The sequence below is a fragment of the Rhinopithecus bieti genome, unplaced genomic scaffold (genome assembly GCF_001698545.2).
Source record: "Rhinopithecus bieti isolate Rb0 unplaced genomic scaffold, ASM169854v2 scaffold_19482, whole genome shotgun sequence".
Taxonomy (NCBI): Eukaryota; Metazoa; Chordata; class Mammalia; order Primates; family Cercopithecidae; genus Rhinopithecus; species Rhinopithecus bieti.
The window spans coordinates 2,235,469-2,262,808 of NW_016809768.1; the positions used below are offsets into that span (position 1 = coordinate 2,235,469).

The window sequence follows — 27,340 nt, forward strand, 5'->3', positions numbered from 1 at the left end:
TATATAGGTAATTTCCCAGATGTGGCAAGAGGCAAACAGAGCCACGCAGAATCTGACAGGTGCAGAGCCACTGGCTGTGGGACGATCTAGGAACGGGAGCCCTGTGCAGCCCCCACAGACGGACCTGCAGCCCCCAGCTGCCAAGTCCACACGTCCAGCCTGCCCCAGCCCCCAGTGTCTCCCTCCCCCAGGGCTCTGCTAAGAATCCAAACAGTTGGGTATCCATGGTCCATGTCCGGCTCAGCTGCCCAGGTCAAGCAGAAATCATCTTGTGGAGCCAGCTCACCCTGTCCCATAAGTCACACGATCTCGCCTGCGAGCAGGAGCGAAGACGCTCCCAGGCTGCTGGGAAGGATCCCCAGAAAACGGCCTGGGCCGTCACACTTCTTCTCCACCCCTGGGCAAGACACAAGGTCATGTTTCTGGGTGACTGATGTTTACCCTCCCTAGCGGACCTTAACTTCACGGAGGAAGGGACCCTGCCCGCGCTTCCGAATCTGCCTCTAGCCCCTGACCAGAGGCACAGTGGGTGGGAAGCTGGTGCTCAGACGAACAAGTGACTGGATGGATGAACCAGCTTGCTAGCCTGCTTCCCAATACCTAAAGCCACTTGCTAGTAGCCATCTGGCAACTCCATGAATGAAAGAAAAGTAAACAGGACTACACAAGTGAACAGGAAAGTGAATGCAATGTTTCTTCATTAATTTTTACAATCTCCTTTTGTTATAAGACACTAAGAAGTCAAATGTTGAAGAAGCAAAGAATAAGGTCCCTGGCCTTTTAAATGAACCTTGGTACAGAGTCAATCAGGAACGCAGACTCCGCAGGGCAATGGAAGCAGCTGGATTGTTTTTTCTTTTATTTACAAGCCGAACATTACGTAGAAATTACACGGTTTTCCTTCATGTTTTCTTTCTACCATATATAGGTATAAAAAGTAAATAAACAAAGTAAGCCCTAGGGCAAAAAAGAAGCCAGAGAGTCATCGAGATAGCTGAATAAACTGAGTCTGCAAGCGGGCAGGGGCCCTGCTGGCTGGGTGCGTCCCCTGCCAGGCCCTCCCCAGACCGGTGGGCAGAGCGGGCAGCGGCCCTGCTGGCTGAGTGCATACCCTTCGAAGCCCTCCCCAGACCTGTGGGTAGAGCAGACAGGGGCTCTGCTGGCTGGGTGTGTCCCAAGACAGGCTGTGCCCCTTTGGGTCAAGCTATGTCATTTCTCTAAACCTCGATTTCTTCAACATTATATAAACCTTACAATGTTTAACTTTCCTTTAGGATTTTTACTTTGTTATTGTTAGGGATTGCTAAGTACTGAATAAAGCTTCTCCTCAGCAACTACTTTTATCACTAACAATGAGAGTGTTTGTGATTTAAGTGAAAAAATATATATAAGAAACCATATACCATATAACTACTATATAAAATATGCAGAGTAACCCTGATTTTATTTTTAAAATGTATCTTCATATGAAAATATTTGAAGGACAAAAAAAATGCAACAGTCACAGAAGTTGCAGCATCACAGGTATTTGCTTTTCAGATTCCATAAAGTTCGAATACTTTTTTTTTTTTTTTTTGAGACAGTGGCTCTGTCACCCAGGCTGGAGTGCAGTGGTGCGATCTCGGCTCACTGCAACCTCTGCTTCCCAGATTCAAGCAATTCTCCTGCTTCAGCCTCCTGAGTAGCTGGGATTACAGGCACTCACCACCACACCCAGCTAATTTTTTGTAATTTTAGAAGAGATGGGGTTTCGCCATGCTGTCCAGACTGGTCTCAAACTCCTGGCCTCAGGTGATCCACCTGCCTCGGCCTCCCAAAGTGCTGGGATTACAGGCGTGAGTCACCACACTCGGCCAAAATCTGAATACTTAATGAGAATGTATTATGTCTTTTTTTCTTTTTGAGACGGAGTTTTGTTCTTGTTGCCCAAGCTGGAGTGTAATGGCGCAATCTCAGCTCACTGCAACCTCCACCTCTGGGGTTCATGTGATTCTCCTGCCTCAGCTTCCTCAGTAGGTGGGATTACAGGTGCATGCCACCACACCCAGGTAATTTTTTTGTATTATTAGTAGAAACGGGGTTTCACCATGTTAGCCAGGCTGGTCTCAAACTCCTGATCTCAGGTGATCTGCCTGCCTCGGCCTCCCAAAGTGCTGGGATTACAGGTGTGACCCACCGTGCCCGGCAGAGAATGTCCTATTTCTAAAACACGAAACTGGAATGGAAATCTCCTGTGCCTATGAAAACAGACACTCGTCACAGCACTACCTGGGGAGGTGTGACATGAGCTGTCACAGCAACGGTGATGCTTTATCTCAGTATTTTAAAATAAAAATATTTAGAAATATCAGTCCTTATTCTCCCCTTGCCAACCCCTCAACTTGACGAAAACAAAACACTTCCAACACAGAGGTGGCTGCCTGTCCTCAGACTTGAATGTGCTGGGTATGGTATGGAACTCAACCCAAATTCTTACCCTGAAATCCCGACCCTCAGGGGAAAAGTGGGGCCTCTGCCAGGTGACTGATCACAAGGGTGGAGCCCTGTGATGGGTTAAGCGCCTTTATGGGAAGGGACAGGCGAGGGCTCATGTCCTCTGTTCTCCACTATGTGAGCACACAGCCCACCAGGAGGATGGCCCTCGGCAGGCACCACACCCACCAGCACCTGGCCCTGGACTCCCATCCTCCATAACTGGGAAAAACAAAAGTCTGTTGTGTAAGCCACTGGGTCTTGTTAGAGCAGCCAGAATGGACGAAGACAGGCTGTTTGGCAGGAAGGCACCATCATCCTGACATTCTCCAGTATTCATTAATTGATAACATTATTTTTATAAGGAACATTCATCAATTTATGGAAAACTCATGTATGTTAACCATGATAAACATAAAAGCAAAGGAGTCATTGTGCAGACTCAACTTATCCAGACAACTGAGTCCCTGATATCCTGCATCAGGGACTGGCAAGCTCTCTCTGCACGGGGCCAGAGTGTAAATATTCTGGGCTTTGCAGGCCGCAAAGACCCTCATCTCTGCTGTCACAGCTGGAGAACAGCCCAAACCCGCTGCAGCCCATCGACACAAAGCGTGGCTCTGCGTCACCAAAAGTCTATTTACAGCCAGGCGTGGTGGCTCATGCCTATAATCCTAGCACTCTAGGAGGCCAAGGTCGGCGGACTGCCTGAACTCAGGAGTTTGAGACCAACTTGGGCAACATGGTGAAAATCTGGTCTCTACTAAAATATAAAACATTAGCCGGGTGTGGTGGCGTGTGCCTGTAATCCCAGCTACTAGGGAGGCTAAGGCACAAGAATTGCCTGAACCTGGGAAGCGGAGGTTGCAGTGAGCCGATCGCACCCCTGCACTCCAGCCTGGGTGGCAGAGCGAGACTCTGTCTAAAAAAAAGGAAGAAAAGTCTATTTATGAAAACAGGCAGCAGGCCTCATGCATGGACCCGTGGACGCTTCATCTACAAAGCTTTACTTCAACATTCACGGGGCCTCAGCAGCGCGGTGGCCGACAGTGACCTTGCTCCCTGAGGGTTCACCTCTCGGAAGAGCTCCAAGGGCCTCCCTGCACAGTTCTTCCAAGTCTTACTAACATCTCACTAACCTTCACCGGCACGGCTTGAAATGAGGTTTGCTCCCCACAGGACGTTCTCCCAACAGAGGCGGCACGAGGTGCCCGGAATAAACGTGAGTGGAGGGAAGAAGCGGCTGTGGGCCCCCAGCGACTTCGTGCTGCCTCTCAGGGGAACCCTGCGCTGCTTCAGCACTGGCACTGGAAAAGGCGAGAAGAAACGTTGAGGCCGTGAAGGACTAACTAGGACCAACGTGCTGAAATGCAGCTAAGTATCTGAGAGGCAGAGATGCGTGGGAAGAGACGGCGGGCTCAGAAAAGGAACCTCACTGCTACAGGAAAGAAAACGTCAAGTCTGAGAACTCATGTCATCTTTGAAACTGAGTTGAACAGTCAACGTATAGAATCTCTACAACTGCATCTGAAGACTACTTGAAACATTTAAAAGAACAACACAGATTGCCCCATTTGGAGGAGGTCCCGGAACAGTCCTATAGTCACTGCTTTCATAGTTCGTCTTCGGGGTCAGGACGCAGCGAGTCCTCTATCTCCTCCCAGCTCCGAGCGGCTCTGGCACTCTCCAGAGAGCCCCAGCGTGGCTGCCCTGCTCTGCCCCCAACAACCCCCTCGGCACCAGAGCAGGGGCACAGGTGGCTCTGCCCCCATGGATTAAACCAGAAGGGGAGAGGACCCTACAAGTGATTTCCACCACTCCCGCCAGCAATGCCACCCTCTGCCAGAACGCCATGCCTCTCCCAAGTTCCAAAGTTGAAAAGACTGGATTTAGAAACATCAGTCTTTATTCACCCCACACCTTCCTATCCCCAGGGTGACGCCACCTCTCCCGCCCACCCCACGCATCTCCACAGGCTCCTCTCTCATAGCCGACGTCTGGAGCTGCAGTCATCTGCCAATATCTGACCCCCTGCAGAACCTCAGCCCTTCTAGGAGAATTTTCTGTCTGATTTGTGGCCGTTCCTGAAGGCAGATGATCAATAATGAATAAAATCACCTAAAAACAATTCCAAAAGGCTGGTCCTCACTTGCTGCTGTGAGTCCTACCGTGTCATGTTATTATGTTTTTGGTGGGAAAGTCCAGACTTGATACTCACTCTCCTCCTTTCAGTTCTCTCCTCAAAGCCTGATATCAAATATTGCAACTGCTTTAAAGGACGGGATTGGATTAAGCATGGGCAATGACAATAAAGAAATGGCTCACAAACAAGTTTTACAGAGCCCATGGATGAACAACAGCTCAAGAAATGTTCTATCCTGTATACAAAAAGGCCCCACAGGTGACACGCAGACCCAGCACCAGGCTGTTCTCAAGCCATGTCTTGTTGCCTCTTCTGAACACAGCACTTTATATCCAAAACATACCTGAGAGTCGCCTCCGGAATGGAGTGCTCTCGACACTAACGCCCACCCACCAATGACCACCCATCAATGACGTGTTTCCGCCACCCACGTGCACAAGTGCAGGCAGGACTGATTTCTTGAAATGCCTCCTGTATCGTGAACTGAAAGTAAATTCCCAGCCATGCGCATTTACCGTCCTGGAAGACCCTCTCCACGTTCAGCCCGTAGGTAGCACACGTCTCGTAGTACGTGCACCGTTTCAGGTCATTGGAGAGCTTCCTCGCCCTGGCGTCATCGATGACCCTCGGGTTAGTAGAACTTATGGCATCTGGAACAGAAGACCAAAAAAGTAACAGCACGGTGACAACGACAGCTCTGACTACTTCCCACACTCCCCACGTTGCAGAAAACCGGTACCTTACTCAACAGAAATGTAATCAGTCTATGAATCTGGAGTTTGTAGAGCATAGTTTGCCTCCCAAATAACAGGTTCAAACACCAGAGAAAGTTATTCATTAGTAGAAATGTGTTTTGCAGGAGAGCTTCTGAAACTGAAATTTCACAATGTTCAGAAAGAAGCAACAAGACTTAAATGTGGGTCTAGAGGACACATACTTCAGAAAGAAGGAAAAACCACACACACAGTCCCTATGTGCAGGTCCCCTTCTGTGCACCATGCAGGTGGCTAAGCATATGCCCTACACTGGCATTATTCTTCTAGGCGTGGTCGCTTGTCCAATGACCCATTTAATAAATGCTCACTGAGGCCCCATTTTGGGTCTGTTCCTGTTCTATGCACAGGGACACCCCAGTGAATGAAACAGACATTCTAGCTGGCCAGAGAGGCAAGCAGAAAATAAAGACGAATGTGATGAATGGTTCTGAATGTAAGATGGCCACACCGTGAGTGATGCCGGGAAGGAGGTCAGGAGGCTTGGGTGAGTCTGGGTTTTAGAGCCCTTGCTAAAGGGATCAGGGAATCCTCACCTGCAGCAGGTGGGTGCAGCAGGCACTGCCTGGGGCAGAGTGCCTGAGGCAGAGGGCGGCAGGGCAGCTGGTGCATGTGAGGGAGATGCTGCGGGGGTGAGGCCTAGGGGGCGAGGGAGGTGTGCGGAGAGGGGAGCAATGAGTCCCCTGAGGTTCTGATGGACCTCCTCAGGGTCACAGGTGACCTGAATCCCCCCAATCTAAGTCATGTGTGCACATGGGGGCATTTGAGCAGCTGCAGAGATGTTGGCACCAGTTTCCTAAAAAAGAAACTGAGCCTTTTTTTTTTTTTTTTAAGTTCAGCTGCCAGGATTCCCCAGCCTCAGACCCGCCCCATTCATTCTGTTACTATTGAGTTACAGTGGCACATGGAACACAGAAATGAGGAGCTGGAATGTGAACAGCCACGAGGCTTAGGGGTGAGAGAGGACTTTTCACAGACAGTTTTCTTTTTCTTTCTTTCTTTCTTTTTTTTTTATGAGATTGAGTCTCACTCTGTCGCCCAGACTGGAGTACAGTGGCATGATCTGGCTCACTGCAACCTCTGCCTCCTGGTTTCAAGTGACTCTCCTGCCTCAGGCTCCCAAGTAGCTGGCATTACAGGTACCCACCACCACGCCCAGCTAATTGTTTGTATTTTTAGTAGACACAGGGTTTCACCACGTTGGCCAGGCTGGTGTCAAACTCCTGGCCTCAAGTGATTCACCCGCCTGGGCCTCCCAAAGTGCTGGGATTACAGGCGTGAGCCACTGCGCCCAGCCTTCAGGGACAGTTTCCTAACCTGAATCTTTTTCATAGGGCTTGAAGGCTCTTACGTCAAAGAAAACAATAAGCGACTCTTTCAACAAAAATCCACCAACAGGATTTCTCTACCAGCCAAAGAAATAGTAGCGAAGTTATACTGCAGAGTGACACCTTTGACATTTTATTTTTGTGGAGGAAGGGCATTTGGTAACTCCATTTTCTGAAGTATATTTAAAACGTGACGTCCGGAGGAATTTATCCAGTTTTTCCTTTTCTCTTTTCTCATGTTATTTTCTCAGCCCTATGAAATAGGTTTGGGCTGACGTTTCTCCGTTACCAGAAGGCAACTGACCTCTGTAATTAAGGGTTCCTCCTTTGACAATCGCCACTACAGCCTCCATAGGCTGCACCCCCGTTCCAGGGATACGGTTAAAGGGCACCTCATCCTGCCTTCTTGTCTTGCTGATTAGTAAATCTCACTTGCATTTCACAACATTTAAGAAAATAGTTTTTTTTTTCTTTAAGTACAAACATTTCTTTTTAATTGTAGAAAGAAGTTAGAAGTCCATGATGTTTCAATGTTCTAGGATAATTCTGAAAACACAGGCCACGTGGCATCCACCTGGCTTCCATGAGACCCTGACCTGCAGCCCAGCGATCCCGCAGCCCCTCCGTCCTCAGTGGCTCACTCGGTTTCTGTCAACTTTCCGCTTCAAAGGTGCACCATTGGAATCTCTGCCACTGTATGGAAATGGGCTTCTGCACTCGCATTTTGGTTCTATACCTGTCTCATTTTCATTCCACTTTTAACTCCGTAGCTTTTTACAGATCCTGCTTCTCCCTCAAATCAATTTCATTTGCAAGTCTTTAAAACAGAACCTGTTTAACAAACATTAAATGATTACCTCATTCATTCCCATCTTGTCCAATTACGAACATTCGTGTAGTCCTTAGCTACTGCCCAGAAAGAGCTCCTGCTGGCAGAGCTGCCCCTCCTGCCAGCGGGCGGAGGCCTCACCCCAGCCCAGGCATTCTTTGGCAATGAACCTAATTCCTCTTCGGTTCTTTCCCATCCCATATGCTCTGACCTCTCTGGCTGCCTACCCCAAACCAGCAGGAAGAGAAATGCCAGGTGCCCTCTTGGACAACGTGGTCCCTCTTTTGTCTCTGGCAGCCCAGGAAGCCAAGCCCCTGCAAAAGCAACCGAGCACAGGCTTTACAGAGAGCAAGTCTGCAGGCAGGAAGCAAGCGTTGCAGCAGGGACCCTCAGAGCCCACGTGCATGCCAGCTTCCTGCCACCGGGCTGCTGGGGTGCTCCTTGAAGTCTAGGTAAGGACCAAGAGAATCCCACAGGTGAGGAATGCAGCCCTAATTGGAACTTTTCGTTCTGGTTCATCTGGGGGTGGTCCAGCTAAAAGGAGTCCACAGGGAGGGCGCGGGGCCGGCTTACCTGCTCACCCCAGGAGGGTGTGCGGCCGGCTTTACCTCCCCACCCCGGAGGCCACCCTCGCACATGCAGACACTCCCTTGTGGTCTTCCTGGGCATCTTTCCACATCCGATCAATGGATGTTCATGGAATCCATGGGAATAAACGGGGGTATTTTCTTTTACTCAAGGACTTCACCTTCATTAGGGTTTCCTGAGACTCTAAGTAGCCATCCCGGCAGGAGGCTGGATGTGCCCCTCGGCTCAGGCAGGAGACTCAGAGGGATATGCTGTCTCCAGGGGCAGGGATAGTCACGGGTGGGGTTCAGGATCCCAGGTAGGGCCCTTGGAACACCAGTCACACACTGAAATATGAGGGACAAGAGCAGCCACCATTAGACGCCTATCACCTACCCATGGATGCACTGAGTGTCTTTTGGGAATTCCTGTTGAACCCCAGCAGAGCCCCGGGGGTCAAGGTCACACAGCAGCAGCCAGTCACATGCAGGTGTGTGTGGTCCCAACTCCCAGGATCTCAGACACTCCCTTCCTACTGACGGAACATGGCTGTGTACTCAGAACTCCGAGAACAGACACTGATCGCAGAGAATCCTTCCAGGCTGGGAACTTCACTGCCACTTTTCACAGTGAGTCCAAGCAAAAGCCCATTCTGAGTCCTAAAATCAAACCTCCTGAGCTCCAGCAGCCCACGAGCGGTGTCTGCACAGCCCCGAAGGACTGCTCAGAAATGCCATGGTCGGGCCTGCGGGAAGGGGAGCTTATCTGGAATTTCTCTATTCGACTTCAAGGCAGCTTCAAGCAGAATCTGCTGTGGATGAGCATCCACTTGAAACACGATTAGGAATTTTCAAGATGTCACCTCAAATACAGCAATTCTGCATTCTCACAAGAACCAAGGACTTTTTGGTGGTGCGGCCTTGTCTCCTGGTGAACACTAGAGGGCGTGTTAGGCCTAAGAATCCCTCCTCCCTTCTGTGATAGGAAAAACAGAGCTCTGGCTCTGAGGGTTTCAGGAGGGAGAGTGACCGGTGGCTACTCCACGAGTTCTTTTAAAAAAAAAAAAAAAAAATGGTGGAGAGGTGCTCTCCAGGAAGCCCAACTCTAACACCTCCCATCTATCACACTGAGAAGATGCTTTTAGTTTTTTCTTTTTTTTTTTTTATCTTGAGATCGAGTCTCCCTCTACCAGGCTGGAGTGCAGTGGCACAATCTTGGCTCACTGCAACCTCCCCCTCCTCAGATTCAAAAGATTCTCCTGCCTCAGCCTCCCAAGTAGTTGGGATTACAGGTACCCGCCAGCATGCCTGGCTTTTTATTTTATTTTATTTTATTTTTTTGAAACAGAATCTTACTCTGTCACCCAGGCTGGAGTGCAGTGGCACGATCTCAGCTCCCTGCAACCTCCGCTTCCTGGGTTCAAGTGATTCTCCTGCCTCAGCCTCCTGAGTAGTTGGTATTACAGGCATGCGCCACCATGCCTGGCTAATTTTTCTATTTTTAGTAGAGACGGGGTTTCACCATGTTGGCCAGGCTGGTCAACTCCTGACTTCAAGTGATCCACCTGCCTAGGCCTCCCAAAGTGCTGGGATTACAGGTGTGAGCCACCATGTCTGGCTGCAAAATGCTTTTAGTTTACGCCACACTATTTATCTGGGCTTCTGTAGGTTCCTGATCAAGCAGCCAATCATTTGCCTGCGCAACCTCCTACTTAGACCACACCCAGTGCGGTATGGATAGCTGATGTCCTAATGAGAAACGTCTCGCCTCAGAGCATGGACGGGCATGTCAGATAGGCTAATTTTAAAAGAATTTGCAAAACAGTCTATTAACAGCCACAACAAAAATGAAGGGATATACAATTTTTCCTGACGGGATTATTTGTCAGTTACCCGTATTTCTGACAAAGCAGTTTTAAAGCTAACCTCCACCTGACTTTTAAAAACATCCTATGTGACATCGTAGACCCTAGTGGCAGACCCCAGCACAGCCATGGGTCTGTGATCAAGAACGAGGATGCTGTGCCTCAGTCCATGTGACAGCCACTCTACTAACAGACCAAGCGTGAAGTGACGTGATGGAAAACAAGAAACGTGCCCAGCATAATTCTATGCTCTCTGAGGCGCCTGCTAGATTAAATATGAGATACAGATCACAAGACGGTGACAAGTAGAACTTAATAAACGGAACTGCTCTATGTTGAAAATCAGCACTATTTTCAAGATGCACTGAAAGATAAGCTTTAATAGATTGTTTATAAATCATTTCATAGAACGCAGAATTAAAATACAGCAGAAAACAATATCTGTATTTGGCTATATATGTTTATACACAAAACACACACACACACACACACACACACACACACACACACACACACATATATATATTTTTTTCTCCCCAGAAAACAAGGGAAAATAGATTTATTTTTCCTAAAGCACCTAGGATATGTGTGTGTGTGTTGTTTTCAGGTTGTTAAATGAGTGGTTCCACCATAAAATCCAATCAGGAAATGTGATAATTTCAGTTTCACGATTTTTCCCAAAAAAGTGAGCGTTCAGTAGGCAATTTTTCCTTTTTTAAAGCATTTTTAAAACTACCCCATACTGAAAATACGTAACTGTTAGAATCCTCTCAAAACAACCTGCACATGAGCATCACTCACCCTGGGTTCCCACCAGAACCAGAGGAATCTCGCTCGTGTTCCGATAGTTGGCCATTCGACTGTAGTAGTGGTAAACAGTCTGGAAACTTATTTCATCCTCCAAGCTGAAGACAAATATAACAGCGTCCACCCACATGGCAAACTAGGGAGAGAAGAAGGGGAGGAGAGCAGGAGCTGAGTGAGAAGGCTTAATTAAGAACAGACGTCTGGACGGTGGCGGGCAGCAGGGACTGCAGGAATCCCCTCGGTTGTGTGCTGGGTGCCTGACTTGACTGTCACTGTCACACACTGTCATGGCACCAACGTCCTCCTCCTGAGCACACCGTGCGTGGGCGGTGTTCCCCTCGGGAATGGGGCCTTCATCCTGTTCCCACTCAAGACGCTCTGTCTTCAGAGGACACAAACCACACAGTCTCCCCGCGGTCCTCATGCTCCTGGCCTGTCCACCTGCTGCCCCAACCAGCCAAGACGGCCCCGCAGACAGGCGGCCAGCCCCATTTCCTGCCAGAGCCTCTCAAACCCCGAGGCTTTCCACTGTACTCTCAACCTCTTAAGGAAGCCTTGCTGGACCCCTCAGGCCTGCTCAGAACCTCCCCACCCCACAGTCCTCCCCACTCGCTACCGCAGCAGCCGGCCTACTCTGATGAAGGGTAAAGACTCAACCCAGGCTCAACCTTGGCTGAACTCCTGCAGCACCCCTGCAAGAAAATAACTATTTATTTTCAGGGAAATTAACAAAACTTAGGGAAGAAAGCCTGACTCTTGCCATTTTGTTCTTGCTTTGCTGTACTCATTCTTGTCTTGCCAGTTTAACCTACATCGCATCCTCTTTCTGACAAATACCCACACTGTCAGGCATATATTAATGCCTCATTTAGTACTAATAACCATCTTGCAAAACTGGAGCTGAGTGAGTGCAGCCTCCCTGCAGGGCAGACGCTTCCCACACTCACTGCAACTGGCTCAGCAAATCTGACATCAGGTCCATCAGGCAACAAAGATCCTTCTCCTTCCAAGCGGAAATTTGAAAAACAAAACCGAAATGTATCCTGTTTCCTTTCTCTCTAAAAGCAGCTGTAGTTCCAGATAGGTTTTTATGGCCAAGGTAATCACCTCTAATACATTTGGGGAATGTTTTTAATGGGTTAAACTCTGACTTCCGCATATAAGTGAAAAGTGTATTCAGTTATATGTAAAACGTTTACATGAGAAAACTTAACCCAAAGTTCTAATGATAAATACAAAATTAAATGAGAATGAGGACTTGAAAACAAAGAAGGCTGGGAGAGACCTGGGAAGACTGCGATGGCAGCTCCCACAGACTGCAGCAGTGCAGCAGGACCTAGACTGATGAAAGGCATCTCCTTTTCCTCTTCTCTGCCTTGAGGAAGGCTCTTCCTGTCTCTTCCAAACAAGCGGGAGGAGCAGACTCCCCCTGCGCCATGAAGAGCGCTGGCTGACCGGAACCAGACCTCAGTTCCCAAACCCGGAGCTGAAGCCCATTTGAACATCCACCCGGAGGAAACATGTACCGTGGCCGTCATCTCCTAAGGGTGCATTCTGACTTCCACGCTCCTTGTGTGTGGGGTACCCAATACATAATCCCCCACTCTAACATGTTCACCATCAGAAAACTGAAACTATGCTTTGGGAGTTTTTGTTTTTTGAGACGAAGTCTCGCTCTGTCGCCCAGGCTGGAGTGCAGTGGTGAGATCTAGGGTCACTGCAACCGCCTCCTTCTAGGTTTAAGCGATTCTGCTGCCTCAGCCTCCCAAGTAGCTGGGATTATAGGTACACGTCACCACGCCTGGCTACTTTTTGTATTTTTAGTAGAAACGGGGTTTCACCATGTTGGCCAGGCTGGTCTTGAATTCCCGACGTCAGGTGATCCGCTTGCCTAAGCTTCCCAAAGTGCTCAGATTACAGGTGTGAGCCTCTTCTGTAGATTTTTCTATATATATAAGCTTTCGTGCTTCATATTCAATTTTATGCTTCATATACTGCTAAGACTTGCTCCTTAATCGTGGAGAAAAAAGCTTGTTTCCAGTCACTCAAAACATTTACGTGCTGGGGAAAACGGAAAATAAACTCAGGTGAGTCTAAACGTTACCTACTTCTTTCTCCGATCACCAGCCACAGGAGGGCCCTTGCATCCAAGAGTTCCTTTGCAGCAGAACACCGTCCTATACCCTCCGTGGGACTAAGAAAGAGCTGACTTTTATCAGCATCACAAACCTAGGATCCTATCAGTCAGACCTCTAACTTAGCCCTGCCTTACTATAAACTACCAGATGGTCACTGAACATGGGCTCAAACTGCTTTGCAACTAAGTTCTCACTTTTAACATGTCTTCAAGGTCTTTCCTTATTATGATCAGCATATGGTATCGTTAATGCTAAGAAACAAAATGTTACACACTTTAACATCTTTGAAATCAGAATGCACCTAATTATTGCGGCTGTTTCACAGTTTAATTGGCAGCATTCTCCCTTTGAATATTGGTACATCCTACGGTCACTGATGTTTTAGAGTCAATGGCACATGGCAAATCTGTGGCATCTTCTGTATAACCACACAGCCCTCCAATGTGTGGAGTACTAGACCTGAGGCCTAAGAAGTCCTGTATTCAAATATCTTTCACTTTCATCATCTTACAATCCTATGCTGCATGTTCACAAAAAGACAGGTCCAGGAGATAACGCCAAGAAAATCTTTGACATTCAATTTGCATTTACCAGCTCCTGGCTCCTTTCAAGTGTTTACTCGGTAAATTATGCTTCAAGTAAAACAAAGCAGGTTAAAGAAACCAAAAAAGAGATCTTCCACACGCATGCTTTGTTATTTCCAGAATGCTCATCTTTCCAGGGACTTCCAAAGAAATCATCATGTGCTTCATACCAGCTTTCGGTGGAGACCGCCTTGCTTGGGCCAAGGCCAGGGAGGCACAGAGGTGCCAACGCCTATGGTTAGCAGAGACAGAGAGAAGATGAGACTCCAAATTCCACCCAGCAAGCTCTCCACATCTCACTGCTCTAGAGATCACACCACTCAAAGGAAAAGGCCAAAACACAAACCAAACTACAGACATGTCCAGATGTCATTTCAACTGGGTTCCCCAGCCAGGGCAGAGGGTGCGTTTCCTGCCTTTTTAAAAACACAGAAAGTGAAAAGCTACCATATACACCCAACTTCTCTGTAGGATTTAGTCCGGGGGGGAGGGGGAGGGGAAGACTTAGCTTCTTAGAGATGAGAAAAAATGCAGTGACAGGAAACATTTTTTATGGGACTTCCACCTTTTTGGAAAGCACTTCACTGATGTCTAGAAGCACGTGTTGAATGAAACCTTGAAAACAAAGGGAAAAAGAGCTGGCTTGGGGCGTATGCATATACTCACCTGTGCCTCCGGGGGGCCCCCTTCATCTCTAATCAGCAGCAGATAGCTCTGTCCGTCAACGACAATCTCTTTCTTGAACCTGCCACCTGCCACACACACAAAACATCTCGTTACACAAGAACAGCAGAGAGTGAGGAGGGCAGACAGACGTGGGCTTCGCTTGTGGAAAAATACACCCTAGGCTGTCGCCCTGGAGGCAACTAAGTATTTAGGATGTCGCCAGCAAACGCTGAATTTTAACAGAGCTGAACTCAGATTTAAATGTTCGTCTGTAAGAACTCGTGTGAGTTTCCAGTTAGAAGGCACAGCCTCCTTTGCAATGCCAGTCACTCGTGGCCAAGAAGTGTGGACTTTTCATGTGGGCTTTCTATGTAAATTCAGGAATTCTCACTCACTGGGAAACAGAGAACATCAAAATTGTCATTCTCTTGTTGGGTTCACGAAACTGAAACCAAATTTTTCATGCTTAACATGTGCCTGATCTGTAACCTCTTGGTAAATGACAGGGCCGAGAACCTGTATTCTCCTCAAGAGAAACCCAGTTCTTGAAAGGGAGACACAGAACATCATGAGAATGGTGTTTCCAGAGTCACAGGCCACAATTAGGGGAGGGACGCTTCACTACTACACACGGGTTAGACAGAAACTACTGGATGGGACCTCCACACATGTGGAGACAGCAGAGCAGCAGCTGACAGGAGGCGTTAGAGACCACGCGGGGTTAACGGGAGACCACCGGGACCCTGCAGGAACAGAGGAGACCACGAGGAGGGGGACAGGCATGAGGGGCCCGGTGCTACCCTGGATGTCCCGGCCCCTGATGCTCTCAGGAGGGGATGGTACAAGGTTGCTGCAGTGCCCAGCCGGCCCTCTAGGCCAGCCCTGCTCCTCCTCGGCAGCAGGAAGGACTCCACCCTGGCTCCTCTGCCTTCTCCAACGACAGACGCCCCCTCCAGATCCTGGGCTCTGAGAGCACGCTAGGGGACCCTCACAGGGATTCAGAACTCTCGTTTTAGAGAGGGGAAGGCACACATCAGTTCCTAGCTCTCCTCTTCTGCTCCTCTGTGCGGATGTCTTCCATAAACCCTGTCTAAACCCCAAATCACTGGATCCAGAGGACAACGCTGTCAGAGCCCAGAGGCTACCTGCCAGCTCCTCTGCCGCCCAGATACACATCTGATTCCCTCCCCTGCAACAGGAACCTTCCCTCCTAGAATCCTGGGTCTGAACCACATCAGTGTCCGAGAGGCAAAAAATCAGAGTACCCATCCCAGCCTGAAAGTGTCCGAGGCCCTCCAGACAGGCAGCTACCCTCTGAGGCCACAGAGGGCTGACTGGGGTACTGGCCCGTTCCCGCAAACTCCCGCCGCACTTGTGTGCTCACACTCAACACCTATGCCACCATCACAGGCAGCTGCATTTGCTAAAGCAAATAAATCTGCTGTTCAGTTCACTCAGTAACACAACAATGAAGAAAACCTTTTGATATTAAAGCGGATAAACTCTCATTTTGCTGTCCCCCCATCACTGAAACAAGAGAGTGGGGCCTGCTGGAAACGGTCAGGCTGAGGTCCATTAGCAGGGGACAGAGCCGGGCCAGTCAGGACGCCGGGTCCAGACAGGGTGAGGCCCAGCTGCACGAGGGGCCCAAAGACTCAGGGTCCCTGAATCGAGAGTGCTCATAGGCAAAAAGGAAACTGCTTTTCTAGCAGAGCTCTTGTCATCATGAAACAAGCTGGGAAACATCTGACCCAGGTGGACGTCCCCACGTATGTGAAGCTGATGCAGACGGTCGCCCCCAGACCCCGATACTGATCTAGCTCTGCCTGAACCCTAGCTCTGCCACACACAGCTGTGTAGCCTCGCCTCACCTCTCCCCACCTCAGTGTCCCCAGATGCAAAGGGGATGATGTCCTAGCAGGTGAGGAGTAACAAGTTGACACAAAGCACTCTGAACAGTACCCAGCCTGGTCTTACTTGAAATTTCTGCCAAGGTTCTTTTAACCTGCTTTTATAAAAGTCATATTTAACATTGAATAAACCTGCTTACGACACAAAAATCTGCAACAGTGATAGCAATATTATTTCTCTTTAAAAAAACTTTTTAAAAAGAGATGCTGGAAACCTGCTATATCTTGGAGACATGAATCAAATGTGACCCTTTTAAGAAAAATAACATTTGAGGCTGGATGCGGTGGCTCACACCTGTAATCCCAGCACTTTGGGAGGCCAAGGCAGGTGGATCACCTGAGGTCAGGAGTTCGAGACCAGCCTGACCAACATGGTGAAACCCTGTCTCTACTAAAAATACAAAAATCAGCCAGGTGGGGTGGCTGGTGCCTGTAATCCCAGCTACTTGGGAGGCTGAGACTGGAGAATTGCTTGAACCTGGGAGGTGGAGGTTGCAGTGAGCCAAGATTGTGCCACTGCTCCAGCCTAAGACTGTGTCTGAAAAAAAATAACAATAATAAAAAGAAAAAAAGAAAAAGAAAAATAACATTTGAAAAGGAAATCTGTTACTCCTTATTTGGAGAAAAATCTCCTTCATACCCTGATCTGTGCATGGCCCCAGGTAGCAGCCCACCAGGTTCAAATCCCTGTCTAGCCCTTCCTGGCTGGGTGACCTGCGGCAAATAACTCAACTGCTCGGTGCCTCAGTCTCCTCACCTGTGAAATGAGGGTAAACAGAGCCTTCTTTAATGAGTTAATGCATGAAAAGCACTTAGAATCCTGCTTAGGACAGAGAGCTCAGTTAACAGGTATCCTCATCACCCCCACCCCACTTATCTCACCCCCAAGTATTTTCATATCCCTCCACTCTTCTTCCCTGCCCCTCACATTCATTGAAATCGTCTACACTTCTTTGCTAGGTTTCTGCATAAATTTCCCACCTGTCCGCGCCCACTCCCGGCCTTGGCTCCTCCTTCCCCTAACATATAGCACAGCAGAGGGACCTCACCGTGACATCGTCCTGACCCTGTGTCCTGAGCCCCACATGTGCTCCTCTGCGCCCTCCGGACGCTGATTGCCCTACAGGGCCCTGGCTCCAGTCCTGCCCTCTGACGGCTACCCCAGATACAAGAGTACGTGGAAGCCCTTCCCTGCTAGATGAATCCTAGGGTTCAACTTTGATGAGGCTTCGTCTTGTCGAGGCACGCTGGCCCCAGGTCCCATTCCTCAATCACTAGACTGTGTCACCTCCAGAGCAAGAAGGGAGGAGTGGAGCCTGTCCCAGGGGCCCTGCAATGCCAGTGTCCCTTGGCTGCCTACCTCCCTGGGAGTGGGAACTTGGGGAGTGTCACCACCCAGCTCTCGTGGAATGACCATGACGCCTTGGCAGATGACCCCCCCACCCCACTGCATTCAGGTGAGTACACGCAGGATGGATTTCACGTCCATCCTCTCCTTTGCTTCCTCTAACATGTTTTTGCAGAGTCACGTTCACAAGTGAAGAAGCTTCCAGGTGGCTGAATCACAACATTCAAGTTACAAAAACTTCCCTAGAAGGGCACTGAGCCTTCTCGCTTCTGCTCTTCTACAGTCTCTGGCTTTGTGACCTCAAGCAAAGGACTCCAGGCCCAACTTTCATTGCCTCTAAAAGCAGCAGTGATTCCTTCTCTCATCAGCAAGGTCTCTTCGAATCCTAAAGTCGGTTTACATTTTTCCCTCCCCAGATACAGAGTAAAATTAACAGTTCTTTTCAGCATTTTACAGTTTCAAACACTAGATACTGGTAATTGATTTACATGATTTTTTTTTTGTATTACCCTTAGAAAGCAAAAATTAAATACTGCTAAGTATTTGCCACAAACCCAAAGGTGAATAATAAGACAAAAGTCAGCCAGGTGCTCAAGCAACCAGGTTGTAAGAATTCAAGAATGTCTTTACTGGGGACGTTTTCAAAAGGTCCTGCAGGGCACTACTGATAGGAGCAGGCTCAGCTCAATAGGACCACTGGGCCTTGAGAAGCCTGGGCTGGCAGGTAGGTAACACTTTAAAATTCATTTTCTGCACTTGAACCACTTTAACCACAGAAGGAGAGCCTTAGGATGACAGCATGGTTGGCAACAAGCTGGTATTCTGCCGGCACCACCACTCGCATCATTTTAAATTCAACCCCACCATTTCATCAGATCTCATCCCAGTCATTAGATTTTCATTGTTGTTGTTTGTGTGTGTGTGTGTGTGTGTGTGTGTGTGTGTGTGTGTGTGTGTTCTGAGACACAGTCTCACTCTGTTGCCTACGTTGGAGTGCGGTGGCACAGACAGGCTCACTGCAACCTCGACTGCCTAGGCTCAAGAGATCCTCCCACCTCAGCCTCCCAAGTAGCCGGGTCCACGGACACGCGCCGGCATACCTGGATAAATGAGATGGGGCCTCATTATGTTGCCCAGGCTAGTCTTGAACTCCTGGGCTCAAGCGGTCCACCTGCCTCAGCCTCCCAAAGGGAGATCTTTTTTCTACCAAAATTTTAGAGGATATCACCAAATTCTACATCCAGTTTCAAGCTGAATGTCGCTTTTTAAATGCCTATTTTGTTCCCGTTTCCAGGTATTTTCCTGCAGGTCTGTTTTGCCCACCTGGATCCTCCCAGCACCCGATGCACACAGCTTGGCCCATGGCCCATGTGACAGATATGCCATGAGGGATGTGCAATCTTCTCTGCTGCCAATTATGTTGACATAACACTAAATCGTATCAGGATAACTTCATTCTCAAAAAGGGTTTTCAGTCTCTCCAAATCTGACGTCCCTGTCAGACACGCATCTGGCCCAGGCACACCTGTGAACAGGTGCTAGGCGAGCTCTGCAGGCAGGGCAAGTGTCCACCCTGGAACCGTAGCACCTCCCAATGGCGGGCACCCCCAGGCTGAGGAACCAGACAGATCAGCCACAGCTGCCTGACCCTAAGGTGGAACCAGGTTGCTGGGCAGCTGTGACCGCATCTCAGTGAGAGGTGAAAACAGAGTCCCAGTCTCACTGAAATCTGTGCTTCCCCAGGACACAAGGATGTCACCGGAGGTAAACAGCATCACACGGAATCCTCAGCCTAGAGCAGAGGGAGGTGAGAACAGAACCTGCATCCTTTCTGGGCTTGGCTTTCTGTACTGAGTTTAAAGCAGAATGGAGTGCTCTTATCTCATCTGAGTTACTTGGGGATACAGCAGTACTGTCTTCTTGTCTGAACTCAACTTCAAGTACAACGTATTAGGTTTCTGTTTCACCCCAAGGCAAGTGTTCAGGGTTCCCAGAACATGTGGAAACTGCACTGGGAGCCTTGGTTTGCCCTTGAGCTTGTATTTGTAAGTGAGTCGAGGTCTTAATTTTTCCCTAAATCCCACACTGCAGAGAGAAAAGTGTATGGAAGGTGGAACTGAGTTATTTCCACCAAGATGCTGAAGTGGATGTGTTCGCCGTGAATGAATAGCACACCAGCAGGAAGAAAAGGATACAGCTGCCCTCTTGTTTTTAAATACCTTTTTCTAAGTCCTCCTAGCCTTTCGTGATTATTTCTCTGAAGCCTGGTCTCACAATATGAGAACCAGTTTTAAATGTGGGCTGCGGGGGGAAATAAAACAAGCGGGTTCCTTCGAGTTTCTGCACTCACGCGAGGTGGAGCTACAGCAGAGCCTCTTCAACACAAGTGCGGTCTACACAGAGAGCCATCGGAGAGGGGGATCATCTATGCTGTCATTTCTGCTTTCAGAAAAAAAAAGAGAAAACTGAACTTTCCCATTCCAAAAAAAGGGCTCTTTTGGGAGTCAACACTGCAACAGATGTTTGGCATTTCTGTCATTTTGGCTAATTGAACTGAAAGCTATCAACGTATCATTAACAGTCCTCCAAGCGACAGCTATGGCAACGACAGTGTGCTTTCCAAAGCCGTCATCTACAAAGCACTTGTTTTCCCACATCATCCCCGTTATCCCTCACCCCGTCTTATGATGCAAACATCACTGGCGACGCCCAAATCCACGCAGGAGGAAAAGCAGTTCAGACACAAAGCAAGAGCTCCACGGGCAGCACGCGGCAGGACCAAGACGCAAATCCAGACGCTCTGACTGCTTCTTACCCCTCCCTCTCTTCCATGTGAACTTCTGCTAAGACAAGCCCTACAGAAACAAAGCCAGCAGCCTCCCTGTTTGCTGGGTTTTGCAGCACTCACAAGGCCAACATCAAACATGCAGAGAGGTGGGACTATCTTATCCTTACTCCACTCACACTCGGGGAAGGGTGGTCTCTGCCTCTAGCTCCAACAATCATCACTGTGCTTAGGAAACTAAAAAGACACCTATCTGTAACTTTCATTTTCTACTGTTGATTTTATCTTTTAAAGTGTTTTATTATTATTTTCTTCATGCCTGAGCTAAGGATGAAAATGACTCGACTTCAAAGCTGCATGTGTAGAACCCACTGTTTCCCTTTGCCATTAGAGAGGGGAGGGACCTCATGCAGTGTCTGATCAAGATGCAGTGGAGCCACCCGGTTCTTTCAGCAGGTGCAAGCTGGCCATGCCTCGTCAACCGCCCAACGCTGTGCGGTTCAGACTGGACGGGAGAGACAGGCGGAGCATGGCTGGCAGGTCCTGGGTTCCTTCCGGCCATGTGTTTGGGATTTCTTCCAGGAAAACATTTTCAAAATTCATCTACAATATTCTTTCTTGCTGAGTGCCATCATGACATCGGGAGAAAATCTGCAAACTGTATTGTTCCCTAATCATTTTTAACAAGTGGGATGAGATGGATACCTTGGGAAGGACAATAGGCTCTTGTTTTTCCCTAGGCGAATACTTAAAATTTCAATCATGAATGCGCCAGAAATTTGTAAAAAATTAATTTGGCTCGTTTAACTTGGATAAAAATACTGAAGTCAGTCACCAATGTTGGGGTTTTGGAGAAGTTTCGTATTGTGATATTTAAAAGGAATTTTGGACCACATATTTATTTATACACTGGGAAAAAGGTTTTATTGGTAACATCTTTGTTTACAAAATTTAGCCAAATCAGATTTCACTTCCTCTCTCAACTTGTTTTTTTAAAACTTACATTGTATAATAAAAAGTAACTACTATACAAAGGTACCAGCAGTGAGTGGGGACCCCACACGTGGGGACTGCTGACTATTTCCGGGGGGAAACACGCCGGGGTTCTGACCCGCAGTGAAGTGGGGCACTTAACACACGATTTTCCTGGGCAGGCCACGGTCTCTCACGGTTTTATTTAACCCAGATCTAAGCAAGGTACTAAAGGAACACGGAAAAAGAAAAAAGCCAAACTCCAGGTTAAGACGGTGGATAAGAACTTCACTGCAACTGAATTTTCTTTCCTCTTTTCCTAATAAAGCAAGGGGGAAACATGAAAGCCCGAAGGAAGGAACTTCACCATCCAACAGGAAAAAGGGCACAGCTTAACATAACAGACCTCAAAAAATGCAGGCTCTAAGGAACGAAAAGGAAGATTTGAGCTGGGCGGAGGCTCCTCGTCTCTCCTGAGCCTTCAGCACCCCACCACTCCACCCCAAAGTGTGCAGGGAGGAAACAGAAGGGGCAGCCGTGGCCTCATCTTTCTGGTCTCCTGACTGAGGAATGGAGATGACAAAGCCTTGGAAGTGAATGGCCTGGCAGAGGCTCTCTGGAGGCGAAGAAGATGCCCGCGGTGCCTGGTGAGTGGGAGAAGTGACCCACGCAGGGGGCACCTCAAGGGGAACAATGATACATTCCTCCCACCCCCCAGGACAGGTGAAGGGAACCTGGAAGAGGACGTGGTAAATTCCCAGGAAGAGCAGAGCTCTGGTCCCTAATGAAGGGCAGACTCCTTCAACGGGAGGCAGCTCCCTCTGACTACAGAGGGATGGCAGGGCATGGATGCTCAGCAAATCCTGGGATCTCTGGAAGAACGGCATCCAGTCTCAGGTCCCGCAGCATGGCCAGTGACACTCGACAGATGCCCCCAAACGCCCCTGCAGCTGGCTGGGAGAGGTGGCTGAGCTCCAGCAAATGGGAATGTGGACAGAATGGTCCAGCCCATCTCATCCGGGACACTCAGGATGACAGCATCTCCTCTCCCTCACCTTCTCCCACCACAGGAAGCAGGGCGGTGAGAGGCTCCCAACAGCCCAGATCTGACTCAGAATGAGGGAGAAGCCTTTCCAGTGGTCAGCGTCAGTCTCGGTCAAGACAATGTCTGGGAAGAGAGGTCCAAGCCCAGAAGGCTGAAGAGCAGGGCTGGGAACATTATGCAAAGGCTCCCCAGCAGGGAAAACAGGAAGGTGGGAGAGGCTTGGGAATAGGAAGGAGGGAAGGGAACAGAAGAGAAACAAAGCAACAATGGAGAAGAAAACAAAACTCAAAAAGCAGAGGGAAGTCCCTTAAACCGCTTCCCACTCCAATGTGACTTAAGAAAGAACAGCCATTCCGTGAGACGAGAAACTCCAGGATGAGAATTTGAAACAACATGAGATAAAATGGAAACGTCCAGATCTGAGGATCAAAACAGCATTTGGGGAACTGATGAATAAAATTAGAAAAAGTAAGGAGCAGGAGAGACAAGGCTGAAAGAACGGCTTGAAACAGACACAGTCAATGAGATTAAAAAGACAGAGGTAGAGTATTTAAGAGAGAAGTTCATTGACAAACGGACCTAAACAAAAGGATAAATGGTATCTCTGACAACACATCCCCAACAAAAGGACTCAAAGACTATTCGAAGATAAAAGACAAAGGAATGTTCCTGAGACGCAGAAAGATCTGAATCCGCAGATCAAAAGTGCACGCGATATCCCAGGAAAATGTGACACAGATTCACAGCTTTCAAGATGAGAAAACCGAGGTCTGGGGAAAAACAGCACACGCTGGCTGAGGTGGGGGGCGGGGTTCCTATTGGCTGCAAGACCTCTGAGCAGCAGGGTTTCAAAGTGAGTTCCAAGGAGCATTTTTCCAAGGAGGCATCAGCGAGTTCAAACATGGCTACAGGGCCGGGTGCGGTGGCTGATACCTGTGATAATCCCAGGACTTTAGGAGGCCAAGGTGGGAGAAGCGCTTGAGCTCAGGAATTTAAAACCAGCCCTGGCAACATAATGAGACCGACTCTATAAAAAATTTAAAATTTTGCCAGGCATGGTGGCACAGGCCTGTAGTCCCAGCTACTAAGAAGGCTGAGGCAGGAGGATCGCTTGAGTCTGGAAGTTTGAAGCTGCAGTGAGCCATGACTGCCCCACCGCACTCCAGCCTGGGAAACAGAGTGAGACCCTGTCTCCGAAATAAAAATAATTAAAAAAAAAAAAAGGCTGCTTTAGATATTTTAAAATACATATATACACCTGTTTTTTTAAACTGTATCACAGTAACAACAAACCTGCACTCAAGTGTGCTACTGAATAAAAGTGAGACCAAGAACACAGAACACATGGGTAAACTCACGTGTTGGGTAAACTCCTGTGTAAAGCAGAGTCCACCTGCTGTGGCTTAGGCTGGAAGACTGCAGCTTCACACTGGCCTTTCAACAACCTTGGCCTGCATTTGTTTGCACCTGAAAATTATGCAGACAAGCACACAGCTGTGGGAGGCATCCAACCTTCTCATGAGTGACATGTCAGGTAAGCAGTAAGGACTGTTAACTAGCTGACTCTTCAAAGTATGTTATGGTGGGTTTAATGTTTACCATGACTTAGAAGGCTTCTATCTGACAACTTCCAAGGAATGAGAACAGTTGCTTTTACTGACCCACCTTGGAATTCTTGAAGACCCACTACTCCTATACTTAAAGACTTTGTATCTATTTAATTGAAGAGCGCTTGAAATTACAAGTAGGTTGATAAGGAAAGGGTTAAAGAAAGGGTGGGGAGAAGTCCTTCTGAACCCCTTCAGCACATCTCTGAATGCACACAAGCAGGAGGATGGCCTGAACACAGAAGGTGGAGGTTGCGATGAGCCGAGATCACACCACTACACTCCAGTCTGGGCGTCTCCCCGCCAAAAAAAAAAAAAAAAAAAAGGAGAGGACTTACCTGAGTAGCTCAGGAATTACTGATACAAAGTAAACAAAAACAAACTTAACTGGATGAAAAACCAGATATAAAACTGAAACCTGGAGACCTGAAGGTCCTAATATGTGTTCATGAAAATAACTTCATTGCTGTCTTCAAATGTACAAATATATAAACTTGAACTAGTAAAAGTTATACTTACAATATTTTTGAAAAAATATGATATTGCTGCTCGAAAAGAAGCTAAAAGGCTAGTGTTTGAGAAAACAGTTTCTTGCCCAATAGTTACAATTTAATTTTCTTACGTCTTGACTTCCAAGAGCTTTGAGAAAAACAAAACTTAGCAGCTTAACACATAAAACCTATTAAGAGCTCTCTCTTCCAAATAACATATTCTAAAAACTAAAATAAAAACAGGCCAGGCGTGGGGGCTGACACCTGTAAAACCAGCCTCAGCCTCCTGAGTAGCTGGGAGTACAGGCACCCACCACCATGCCCAGATAATTTTTGTGTTTTTAGTAGAGACAGGGTTTTGCCACGTTGGCCAGGCTGGTCTCGAACTCCTCACCTCAGGTGATCCACCCGCCTCGGCCTCCCCAAGTGTGACCCTGAATATCTCTTGTGGCCTCTGGTGCCTCTGTTTCCCTAGGTGTAAATGAGCTCATCCACGTCGGCTGTCAGCTTCCTGAAACATCACAAGTGGCTCATAAAAATTAACGAATGACTGCTACATTACCACCATGACCACATCATTTCCAAATGGAAACTCACACATGGAGGGAGAGTTTAGCAACACCAATTCAATGAACAGAAGCAGCAAAACTGCAACAACTAGAACATGAGGGATGCATCTGTCTTCTGTTCAATTCCCAGAGGAAAGCCAGGCCTCTTCCTAATATGCAGTCGTAATTCCATGCTTTCTGGAAGATTCAGGATACATCTCTTTCTTTACATCAAAATAGCCTATAAAATAGCATGTCTTGGACAAGTGCTTCTCAAATGGCTCCAGGGACAAGATTCTACAAATCTCCAGTAAAGGAGTAGATGTTTATCCGAGTGTGTGGCATGTTCCTAAAGTCAGACCAGAGCTTGCAGGTAAGCAAGTGATAAAATAACAAAGGGGAACACATCTGCTGTATACTCAGCCGATGATACAATCTGGTTCCTATTAGTGTGAGCTCCTTTTCTGCAACTACACCACAAGGGCCTGTGCCTGTTTCTCCATTACCACCCCACACAGGTCAAGAACATCTTGGTCATCTCAACCACCACCAAACATCCAGCCCCATAACATGCCAGACACAGCCTTGATGCCAGGAATAGGGTGAACAAGACAAGGTCTCCGCCCTGATGGAGTTTATTGTCCAGAGCAGCAGGAGAAGCAAACTAACTCATGTTAGACAAGGAGAGCCGGGCTGGGGCTGGGGTTGGGGGTTGGGGGTGAGCTGCAGGTAAGCTCAGCCTGCACCTCTCAGAGAAAACGATTGGGGGCTGCTTTTCAATCACCACTCTGAAGAAAAAAAATAGTCACATAATGATGGGCCCCACCCAATAAAACCTAATTTACAACCAAATAAGTAAACTGTTGATTGAAAATCTTCCAACACTCACCAACGCAGTGGTGCTTGAATATTTCAGCATCTCCCGCTGTCTCTGAGATAGCCTGCATGGTCAACTTAACATATTTAGTCATACACATTTGGTTCTTGTGAGGAAAATGATTCTTAATATTTTGTACATTTATTTTAAGCATAAAAAGGGTAAACAGGCACAGTGGCTCACACCTGTAATACCAGAACTTTGGGAGGCCAAGTCAAGAAGATGGCTTAAGCCCAGGAGTTCAAGGTGTAGTGAGCTATGATGGCACCACTGCACTCCAGCCCAGGTGACAGAGTGAGACCTTATCTCGTTTAAATAAAATAAAAAAAAAAAAGTAAACAAAGGAAAATTGCAGAACTGGAGAAAGTGCCTAACTCCTCACCTGGGGTATTTAAATAAGGCTTTCTCACCAAGTAATGGCACCGTGGCCTGAGATGGATGCACAACAGTACAAGTGTTAGCATCCAGAGAGGGCAGGAAGCGACAGCAGAGTGCCACTCAGGGGCCCCTCGGCAGTTACTCGGCTGCCCACACGGGCTCCTCATCCCTCAGAGCCTATTGCTCTACACTAGTGCTTCCTATGTGAACGTAACTTTAGATTAAAAAATAATTGGCTTTACATGAACTCTCTTTTTCAATATGCAATTCAGGAAGTGAGTATGTAGAAGTATGGGCTGATGAGCTGTTAGTCCACATATAATTCTCTGAATGTAAATAAGGTGCTTGTTTCAAGAAACTAAGAAAGGGTGGTTGCTATTCGATGAGCCTAAGAAAGGGCGGTTGCTATTTGATGAGCCTGCATGGAGAAACCAAGAAATCCTACGCGATTTGACTGCTCTACGTCGGTTTTCTACACTGTAGGGTAGGGGCTGGCGAACTGCCCATATAAGAGGCCAGAAAGTAAGTACTTTAGGCCTTGCATGCTGTATCCTTGTTTTTATGTTTACGACCCTTTAAAAAAAACTAAAAACCTCTCTTCTCAGGCAGTAGCAACACAGACGAGGTGACAGGTCGCTGCTGCAGTCTCATCTTTGGTATTTCTTTTGTTGACAGATGCACTTTGTTCTTCTAACTGCCAGACTCCTTTTACTCTGGGGACTCCGGAAAATGCATCTGTAATTCTTACAATCCTGAGGTGACACTGTAATGGCTTTAATGGAAGGAGGCCAGCAAGTTGTCTCCAGGCCTGTCCCCATCCTAACTAGGATTTTGGTCCCCAAGAATACCCAAGTGGACCAACGCCCTGAGCTGGAAAGCACCAAGACCGGGTCCAGCCTCTCATCCACAGGTGGCAGAGGTAAGACCGCCCCTAGACCACCCCTACAGCATCCTCGTGGGGGATGGGGTCACTGGCTCTCAGGTTGAGCTGACCACCCAAGGCCCAGTGGTTCTTCCAGGAACCTCCTGCCTCTGGAACATCTTGGAATGAGCTACATCTGCCACTGAGGCACTGCCAGGCTCCCAGCCAAGATGCTGCCCATGTTAAAGTAGGTGCCAGGTCACATGGTTCTAGACAGTCCAAACACACCCGGGAACCAGTTTTTCTTAGGCCTAATAAGCAGATGCAGCTCCTGAAGGAGCAAGTG

General features: G+C 48.1%; 1 protein-coding gene across 9 annotated transcripts in view; it reads right to left on the reverse strand.

The window, feature by feature from the left end:
• AGAP1 (ArfGAP with GTPase domain, ankyrin repeat and PH domain 1) overlaps positions 1-27,340 on the reverse strand; it is a 662,058-nt gene that overhangs the window by 391,779 nt on the left and 242,939 nt on the right. For all 9 annotated transcript variants that reach the window (XM_017890291.1, XM_017890287.1, XM_017890285.1 and 6 more), the window contains 3 exons: positions 14,172-14,257; positions 10,778-10,919; positions 5,131-5,265 (listed from right to left, as the gene is read on the reverse strand). In XM_017890291.1, coding sequence (XP_017745780.1) covers positions 5,131-5,265; positions 10,778-10,919; positions 14,172-14,257 — 363 coding nt within the window. The remainder of the gene's footprint in view (positions 1-5,130; positions 5,266-10,777; positions 10,920-14,171; positions 14,258-27,340) is intronic.